The sequence below is a fragment of the Mus pahari genome, chromosome 3, assembly GCF_900095145.1.
Source record: "Mus pahari chromosome 3, PAHARI_EIJ_v1.1, whole genome shotgun sequence".
Classification (NCBI taxonomy): Eukaryota; Metazoa; Chordata; class Mammalia; order Rodentia; family Muridae; genus Mus; species Mus pahari.
Genome location: NC_034592.1, coordinates 137556756 through 137567253, shown reverse-complemented (window position 1 = coordinate 137567253; position 10498 = coordinate 137556756). Strand labels below are relative to the sequence as shown.

General features: G+C 41.1%; 1 protein-coding gene across 2 annotated transcripts in view; it reads right to left on the bottom strand.

Moving 5' to 3' along the window:
- The window catches only part of Itch (itchy E3 ubiquitin protein ligase), a 94877-nt gene that overhangs the window by 25316 nt on the left and 59063 nt on the right, over window positions 1-10498 (bottom strand). For both annotated transcript variants that reach the window (XM_021192073.1, XM_021192072.1), the window contains 2 exons: window positions 3477-3605; window positions 305-377 (listed from right to left, as the gene is read on the bottom strand). In XM_021192073.1, coding sequence (XP_021047732.1) covers window positions 305-377; window positions 3477-3605 — 202 coding nt within the window. The remainder of the gene's footprint in view (window positions 1-304; window positions 378-3476; window positions 3606-10498) is intronic.

The following is a 10498-nucleotide window of genomic DNA, read 5'->3' as shown; positions in this document are numbered from 1 at the left end:
CTGGAACTCAGTTTGTAGACCAGGCTGGCCTCGAACTCAGAAATCTGCCTGCCTCTGCCTCCTGAGTGCTGGGATTAAAGGCGTGCGCCACCACGCCCGCTACAATATTTTCTTATTCAAAGGATTTCTAGCTTAATCTCTGGATATCGAAGACATAGTTATCTAATTAATAAATATATTTCACTGTCCTAAAGATGGATGACTCCAATGCTTCACACTTTTCCTGTTAATACATGTTTTCAGAACTGCTGTGTAATATAAGCAATGAAGCAAAGAGATACATAGACACAGAGCCAATACTAACCTGACACCAGAACCGGAAATACTGAACTTTTGCCTTGAAGTCCCGAACATAGGCTATCTGGGGTCCATTGTCTCTGAAGAACAAAGATAAACATGACATGTGCAACTGCTTGTAAAAGAAATGCTAAAGGAAAGTACATAGGCCCCGCCTCCACCACCCAGTACTCAACAAACACAAAAGCACTCAGCAGAGCATGCATATAATATTCCTTTTTGAATGTTTCCTAAGGGCTATTTCCAATTAAGATCTTGTTGAAGCCACTGCTGGGGGTGCTTTTTTTTTCTGTGAAGGTGAATCTAACATAGTTGGATAAAAGAGTTCCTACAAAGGAATGTCACCCTTCACAATAACTACTCTATCCTTTGTCCTTAAAGAGGCTCATGATCAACCATGGAATGTTACTAGGACAGACATTTCCTAGTGTGACTATAGGTCTGTCTAATGAGCTCTAACTACAAGTGCTGTAGGGGCTTCCAAGAAGTCAATTTTTTAAAAAAGCAAAGATACCAGCTTTTCTGTTCACAATTCCAGTGGGACCGTTCTCCAAATGACTAGCACAATGAGGATGGAAACCATGCCGGCAGTTGTAAAACAGGAAGAATTCCAGATCACTGGAAGCCTCCATGTTGACTGTGTTTCTTTTTTTTTTAAAAGATATATTTATTTATTTATTATATGTAAGTACACTGTAGCTGTCCTCAGACACTCCAGAAGAGGACGTCAGATCCTGTTACGGATGGTTATGAGCCACCATGTGGTTGCTGGGATTTGAACTCCGGACCTTTGGAAGAGCAGTCGGGTGCTCTTACCCACTGAGCCATCTCACCAGCCCCGTTGACTGTGTTTCAATACAGAAGTACGTCTGTCTGATTTTGAACCCTGCAATCCTGGAAATTTGACCAGTTCTAGTAGTTTTCTCTATATTCGTCACAATTTTTACTATATATGATTTTCATCGGAGTAAAAGACAGACAGCCTTACTTCTTCCTCTTCAGCCTCTCTTCTACTTCCTTTTCTCTTTACACTTGGTTGCCTACATAGTACTGAATGGCAGCAATAATCATAACAATCTTTGATCTTCTAGAATAATTATTTCATCATTAAGCATGATGTTGGCTGAGGCTTTTGTCTGTATTCTTGTACATTTTCAAGGCAGGTGAAAGTGGATCATAAAATTGCTTACATTTCATCAAAAGCTTTTATTGAATAATATGGCTTATTTTAAAAGATTCATTTATTTGTATGTATATGAGTCTTGGCCTGGCCTGTATGTATGTCTGTGCACCATAAGAAGGCCAGAAGAGGACACCGGGAACTGAATTTATAGATGGTTATTAGCTGCCAAACAGATACCAGAAACTGAACTGGAATCTTCTCCAAGAGCAGCGATGTTCTTTAACTCCTAAGGCGCCCACCCCAGATCATATGATTTTTCCCCTCTGGTCTGTTTCAATGGTGAGTTACACTGTTTTATTTTTTATTAAAGATTTACTTATTATTACATCTAAATACACTGTAGCTGTCTTCAGACACTCCAGAAGAGGGCGTCAGATCTCATTACAGATGGTTGTGAGCCACCAGGTGGTTGCTGGGATTTGGACTCAGGCCCTTCAGAAGAGCAGTCAGTGACTTTAACTGCTGAGCCATCTTTCCAGCCCCACACTGTTAGTTTTAATGTTATCTTAATGTTATCTAAGGGATGGAGTATGTGCCAGAAGAGGCCAGATGAGGGCACTCAGCCTCCTGGACCTTGACTACAGGTTATACAGTTATACAGGCATGCATTTTTATCTGGCCCAGATTATTTTAAAATAATGTAGAGAAATATGCTAATATTGAATATAAGCTATTATTGTTGTAGGGCTTTCTGTTATATGTACCCAAACTTAATAACTAAAAGAAACAATGACATTATCTATTTATAATTTACTTCCACATCTAAGTTATCTCTATAACTTTACTAGTGCCTAATTGGACTGATTTCTCAGTTTCTGCTGTAAACACACTTTTTTTTTTTTTGGTTTTTCGAGACAGGGTTTCTCTGTATAGCCCTGGCTGTCCTGGAACTCACTTTGTAGACCAGGCTGGCCTCGAACTCAGAAATCCGCCTGCCTCTGCCTCCCGAGTGCTGGGATTAAAGGCGTGCGCCACCACGTCTGGCTGTAAACACACATTTTTAATATGCAGAAGTATAAAACTCAATAAAATATTAGCAAAAGTATTTTAGCAGAATTAAAGAATTGATGTCTGAATTCTCCATACCATGTGGGATTTACAGCTAGCATATAAGATAGTTCAACATATGAAATCATGTATATCAACATAACAACAAAGAGGGCTGGAGAGATGGCTCAGTGGTTAAGAACACTTATTGTTCTAGCAAAGGACCAGAACTTGGATCCCAGCACATATGTTAGATGGTTTACGAATGTCCCTGTATCTCGATTGCATCATCTTTCTGAAGCTTAACTTAATCTTGTGTTTGTTCATCATGATCTTAGGCTACATCTGGGCTGTGTATATAAAATACAGTCTAGCTTGTGAAAGTATATTCTGCAATGCTCACACAATGAGGCATTTCTCATAACGTGTTGAGTGAGTCACGCCAGTGTATAAGAGACTCCTAGGCTGAACATGGTGGGACAATGCTTTAAGATCAGCAGAAGCAGAGCCAGGTAATCTCTACGTTCAGGACCAGGATGGTCTAGAGAGTGAGTTACACACCGCCAGGCGGGATAGCATATATATTTCAAAAGGAAAAAACAACAGCAAACACACACACACACCTCCTAAATTCGTAAATTTTGACCAAAAAACTAAACAATTCAATTTAAAAAATAAGCAAATGCTACAATGTGGTGGTGCATATCTTCAATCCCTGAATATTAGAGGCATTGGAAGCAAAGGTAGGCAGATCTCTGTGAGTTCAAGGTTAGTCTATAGTTCACAGAGTTCTAGGTTAGTCAGGGCTGCAAGGTGAGACTCTCTTCCCTAGCCCCAAGCAAAACCAAACCAAAACAAAAAAAACAAAACAAAACCAAACCCACCAAAATTCAGTGTACAGAGCCTATGGGCCCACTTCAAGTACAGCTTTGTCTTTGTCAACTGAAATCTTTTGTGGAAATCCAAGAAATTGGCTGTGCTTTTGATTTATAATGTTTAGAAAACTTACAAGGCTGATTTTCCTGTTCGTGGATCTATATAAGTAGTTGCTCTTTTATTGTGATCCACAAAATATGGAATTCCATCCACTGTGAATCTCATTTCCCAGCCTTCTGGTAAGGGCTTTTCATTTAATTGACTACAAAATACAGAGGAAAACAAAAGATATTAAGACTTGCTTCTTTACCAAATACAGAAACTAAAAATACCCATAAATCTTTCAGAAAACATACATGGTGCCGTATTTTCAGGTGTATACTAGAGATCTCTAGCTGGACATCCTACAAACACATTAAAGTTGTCATCAACAACATTCAAAATGAATCAACACAGGATTATTGGCCAGTGTTCTCCCATCTACTTAATAACTCACTTCAAACAGCCATGGTACCTGAGTTCACTCATTATACCTCTGCAGTCTTGATACTCATCCCTTGATTCCCACCTTGACTCTAGCTCTCTTCACCTACACTGTCCAAGCAGCTGCCTACACAGTTCTGCTGCTCCTGGTCTCACTTAGGCCCACATATGATGCTGCTGACAGAGCTTAATCCTAAAACAGACCTCATCAATCCACTTTCTCTTTTACCCTGAGATTTCACACACATGGCTACTGATCATTTTCCTAAACAAGTTACAACTGTCACAGGCCAAATGACATATTCCCCCACTGACAAGTTGTTTTCTCTGTTACAGCAACTTAAAAATTCTTCTTGAAATATCCTTCCCTCCTTCCTTCATTATCTTTATACATGCCCTGGAACTCTGGGCAGCCATCTTTAACCTTCAGTTTCTTTATCCATAAAATGCAGGCAACATCCAGGCATGGTAGCACACATTTTTGATCCCAGCACCGAGGATCCAGGACAGTCTGGTCTACATAATGAATTCCAGAATAGCCTCGTTTATATACTGAAATCCAAACACACACACACACACACACACACACACACACACACACACAAACTGGAGAAAACATATGGGCAGTAAGTAGTAACTGAACTAAGTGTGTTCTTTAAAAAAACCAAGACGAAGATATCAAGTTAAGATGAACTGGGGAGAAGCCAGGCAGCGGTGCTGCACACCTTTACTCCCAGAATTCAAGAGGCCGAAGCAGGCAGATTTCTGTGAGTTCGCCTGGTCTACAGAGGGAGTTCCAAGACAGCCAGGGCTAAACAGAGAAATCCTGTCTTGAAAAAAAGAGATGGACTTGGGGGACGTGGAGGAGGAATGAGGAGGATGGATAAGACCAAACACATTGCAGACATGAAATTCTCAAAAGATATATAAAAATATTAAACAATCAAGGCAACACTATAGAATAAAACTATCTGAGAAAATGAAGTAAACAAGTCCTCAAACGATGACTGTTCCACTCTCTCTACTGCAAGCACGGTCACTCCACTCCCGCTCTCCCAGGACTTCCTATAGACTGCTAGCATGGCATCATCATCCCTCAAGTTGTATCTTGGCAAAACTTTCCACTCTACAACTGTTAAGTGAGGGTTAGAGCCTAAAGTAGATTATAAATCAACAGTGGCCGCTATAAACAATCTGTTACATGCCCAAATACTTGATGCATTTGCATAAATATTTAAATGAATTCTATTAAACCTAACAATTTATTGTAGACATAAATGCTATCATATTTTTGGGTAAAATGAATGGAACTTATATTCATGTGTTCATTTATTTTTTTCTCTTTTTTTTCTTTTGAGACAGGGTCTCATGTATGCTGGACTAGCCTAACATAGCCTTGAACTTCTGACCTTCCTGTCTCTACTTCTCTAGCACTGAAATTATAGGCATGTGCCACCCATGAGGCTCTTAAGGATCAAAAACAGGATTCATGCACACAAACAACACCATACCAACCGAGCTGTATACATCCTCCCCCTCCCATCCCTGGTTTTAAAGCCTCAGGTTTCATATCTAATGGGCTTGGTATGAGGAAACATTGGAAATACTTAAGTTTACATTACAAAATATAAAAAGCAGAGATTTGAAGGCATTCAACATCATTACTATAGAAAAACACTACTAGTCTGGACTGCTGTTTTCCTCAAATGTACTTTAAAAGGACAAAGTGCTATATTCAGAAGAACACTGCCTTAAATTTATTTGACAAACTATTCAAATGTTAAGAATGAGGCGGGTGTGGTGGCGCACACCTTTAATCCCAGCACTTGGGAAGCAGAGGCAGGTGGATTTCTGAGTTTAAGGCAAGCCTGGTCTACAAAGTGAGTTCCAGGACAGTCAGGGCTATACAGAGAAACCTTGTCTCAAAAAACAAACAAACAAACAAACAAAAAACATAAAAGAAAAAAAACAAAAAACAAAAACAAACAAAAAAATTTAAATATTTATGCAAATGCATCAAGTATTTGGGCATGTAACAGATTGTTTATAGCGGCCACTGTTGATTTATAATCTACTTTAGGCTCTAACCCTCACTTAAGAATGTTTAGTCCAAATAGGCATGCATGGTATGGATATTAGCCATAAAGTACAAGGTAACCATTGCTATAATCAACAGACCAAAGGAAGGCCCAAGGGAAGATGGTTGAATTTTTCTCAGAAGGTTCGTGATGGCTTGTATATTCTTGGGCCAGGGAGAGGCACCATTTGGAGGTGTGGCCTTATTGGAATAGGTGTGACCTTGTTGGAGTAGGTGTGTCACTGTGGGTGTGGGCTTAAGATCCTTACCCTAGTTGCGTGGAAGTCAGTCCTCCACTAGCCGCCTTTGGATGAAGACATAGAACTCTCAGCTCTGCCTGCGCCATGCCTGCCTGGATACTGCCATGCTCTCACCTTGATGATAATGAACTGAACCTCTGAACCTGTAAGCCAGCCCCAAGTAAATGTTGTTTTTATAAGACTTGCCTTAGTCATGGTGTCTGTTCACAGCAGTAAAACCCTAACTAAGACAGAAGGGGGAATAAAATTGGTATAATGGTGGATGCAGGGAGGGAACTAGGTGGGAGAGGGGATAGAGTGGGGAACCAGATATAGGGAGAGCAGGGGAGAGAGAATGGAAATTGGTGTGTGTGGGGGGGAAGGCAGATCTCAGGACATGCTAGAGACCTGAGATAGGGGCAGGCTCCAGGGGGTGTCTATGGGGTGGGGCAATTCTAGCTCAGACTCCTAGCAGTGGCCACTTCCTGTAATAGGCACAACTCCCAGGGGAGGGATAAGGACACTAATCCGCCCACAAAACCAAAGATGTGTCCTGCCTACAAGATGTGCAAGATTAAAGATGGAACAGAGACTGGATGAATGTCTGCCCCAAATTGAGACCCATCCCACGGGCAAGTACCAATCCCTGACACTATTAATGATACTCTGTTATGTTTGCAGACAAGAAGCCTAGCATACCTGTCCTCTGAGAATCTCAACCCAGCAGCCAATGGAAAGAGATGCAGAGACCCATAGCCAAACACTAGATGAAGCTTGGAGAGTCTTATGAAAGAGTTGGGGAAAGGATTGAAGGACCCAAAGAGGACTGGAACTCAATAGGAAGACCAACAGAGTAAACTAACCTGGAACCTTGGGGGCTCTCAGAGAATGAACCACCAACCAAAGAGCATGTATGGGTTGGACCTATGCACAGATGTAGATGAGCACCTAGGTATCCATGCAGGTCCCCCAACAACAGGAGCAGAGGCTGTCTCTGACTCTGTGGCCTGCCTGCTGTGGATCCTGTTCCTCTAACTGGGCTGTCTTGTCTGGCCTCAGTGGGAGAGGATATGCCTAGTCCTGCAGCAACTTGATGTGCTGGGGTGAAGTGGGGGAGTAGGAGGAGGGTGAGACCTAGAGGGAGCTCCTCCTTCTCAAAGGAGAAGGGGAGGGAGAAATGGGGGGAGAATCAGTGTGAGGGGGTACAGGGAGGAGGGGGGGGTGATATTGGGATGTACAGTGAATAATAAATTTAATTAATTTTTTAAAAAAAGATTTATTTATTTATTTATTTATTTATTTATTTATTTATTTATTTATGTAAGCACACTGTAGCTGTCTTCAGACGCTCCAGAAAGGGGAGTCAGATCTTGTTCAGGGTGGTTGTGAGCCACCATGTGGTTGCTGGAATTTGAACTCAGGACCTTTGGAAGAACAGTCGGGTGCTCTTACCCGCTGAGCCATCTCACCAGCCCTTGTTTGTTTTTTTTAAGACAGGGTTTCCCTGGCTGTCCTGGAACTCTGTAGACCAGGCTGGCCAGGAACTCAGAAATCCTCTTGCCTCTGCCTCCCAAGTGTTGGGATTAAAGGCGTGTACCATCACTGCCCGGCAATAAAAATTTTTAAAAACAATATTTAGTCATATTCATATAATTCAATAGAAATGTCAGTGAAGACTACAGAAATATAAAAAGATATTTCACTTCTATGGTGATTATAGTTGCTAGCTAGATAAGCTCAATAATCAGCTGTCTTTAAAACAAAATGAATTAGACTGGTAAACAATATTGATGAAGTATTCCATGATATTCAAATAATAGATTAATGCATTAAAGGGCATAAGCACCTCTTTTTAAGTGAAGTATTTTAAATGAGTGAGCTAGACACTGGTTACTTGTGATGTCTCATGAAATGATTCTAAGTTAAGCTCTAAAACTTTATCAAGATCAAAAAAGTAACAAAACAGTAGTAGCAACAAGTTACAAAAAGGTGACTTCCTCAGTTCTATCATTTTTGTTTGTTTGTTTTTTCTAAACAGGGTTTCTCTGTGTAGCCCTGGCTGTCCTGGAACTCACTCTGTAGACCAGGCTGGCCTCGAACTCAGAAATCCGCCTGCCTCTGCCTCCCAAGTGCTGGGATTAAAGGCGCGCACCACCAGGCCGGGCTCTCAGTTCTATCTTTAAAGACAGGAGGAAGAGATTCCTCATTCCCTGGCCTAGGATATAAAGAATTTTTTTTTTCTTAAAAAATCCAGATATGAGCCGGGCATGGTGGCACATGCCTTTAATCCCAGCACTCGGGAGGCAGAGACAGGTGGATTTCTGAGTTCCAGGACAGCCAGGGCTATACAGAGAAACTCTGTCTCGAAAACACAAACAAAAAAGCAAGACAAAACCCAGATATGTTTATGTGACTATGTTTTTGTTTTAATCTCAGGAGTGGGATAAGAGGCTGCTTCACAGCAGGCGACTACGATTTGCCCTGCATACTTGTGAGGGTGTGGTTTTGCCAGCTGCAGATAGTTTACATTTGGAATTCTGGGAACGTTTGAGAGAGAATAAATACCAGAGTCCCAAGAATGGCTGGAGGTGCTCCAAAGAAGGAGGAGGAGGAGGAGGAGGAGGAGGAGGAGGAGGAGCCACAGCAGCTGTCTGCCGACCCCGGTGGCTGCTGGTGGGGTTTGTCAAGTGACCGTGAAGAGACAGATGAAGATGGAGATACCCTGACTACAAAAACTAGACTGGCTCTAAGAATCCCTGTCCTTAATCAGCAGGAAATAGTCTTAAAAAGGTCCACATCCCATTTCCCTTCTAACCTTTCTCTTCTGCCTAGTGTAGGGTTGGAAGGGATTAGGGTGGCATAAAGGTTGGAAAGTAGAAGTATAAAAACATAAAATAATAAAATTTAAAAAAATAGCATCTACACAGGGATGCTGGGATCAAACCCTAACTCACGCATGTTATGCAAGCACTGTACACTGAGCTTCATGTCCAGCCCAGAGACAGTTTCACTAAGGAATCATAATGTTTTTATCCTTAAAGTGTTTCATTCTTCTTCTTATAAAATTAAATATATTTAAGTTAATGTAATAGTTGTATAAAAACTGGTATTTGGCAGTACTTAGAAACAGGTATTTTAAATTCAAAGCATACCTTAAAAATATAAGCTATTGAAATATGATCCATGGGATTTGTATCATGAAGATTTACTCATACCTAGAGAAGGCTGGTCTTGTCTTCACTACTGGAGAGTGATTTATTAGTAAAGATGTGCCCATTAGAAATGCCCTCCTTTGCCTACAAGCTTTGACCCCTGGACACCCTACAATGACCAGAGGCCTGGGGCATGTTTTATCAGCTGCAGGCTCTGGAAGAACAACACACTAAGTCTTATTTCAAATGTGTATGGAGGTGGAAGAAGGATCACTCAGGAGGGCAAATGGACACCCCACTGGAGTCACGGACTTCCCTGGTTTCTAACATTTACATATTACGAACACTAAAGCGTGTTCACTCTCCTTAGCAATGGGCATTAGGAGTCTTCTCAGACTCTTCTCTGCATATGTCTTCCTTCTACGGTATCTATTATTTCTCTATAAAAAATATGACTGAATATAATTCAGTAATTCTAGTGGCTTTTGTTGTTGTTGCTGCTGCTGTTCTCAGACAGGGGCCCACTAAGTAGTCCAGACTAGCCTGGAACTCATGATCTTCCTACTTAAGTCTCCTAAACACTTGAATTACTGGTGTATAATACCCTTAAAGAGAGAGAGACACAGAGAGAGTTAGTGTATGTGTATTTGTATATATACATACACACATACAATTTATATATATATATATATATATATATATATATATATATATAATTGTTTACATAAAGAGGGGAAATTGGAGCAAAGAAGTATATATAAAGAAAGCTATATGAAAACTAAAATACTGCTGACACAAGCCAACAAACTGTAATTTAGGAAAAACCAGCCACGCCTTTAATTCCAGCACTGGAGAAAAAGGCAGGCAGATGTCTCTAAGTTTGAGGGCAGCCTAGTCTATAGAGTGAGTTCCAGGGCAGCCAGGGCTACACAGAGAAACCTTGACCCAGAAAACAAAACAAGAAGGAGAAGCAGAGGAGAGAGGAGTAGCCACTGTTACGAGGCTGGACCACAACTTTAGAGGTGGCACAGTCTGGTGACACCTTGTTCTCTGACTTCTAGCCTCCAGAACTCTAAGTCAAGCTTATACGTGGAAATAGAAACAGAAACAGAGAATCAATCAATCTCTCTGTCTCTCTCTGTCTCTCTCTGTCTCTCTGTCTCTGTCTCTGTCTCTGTCTCTCTCTCTCTCTCTCTCTCTCTCT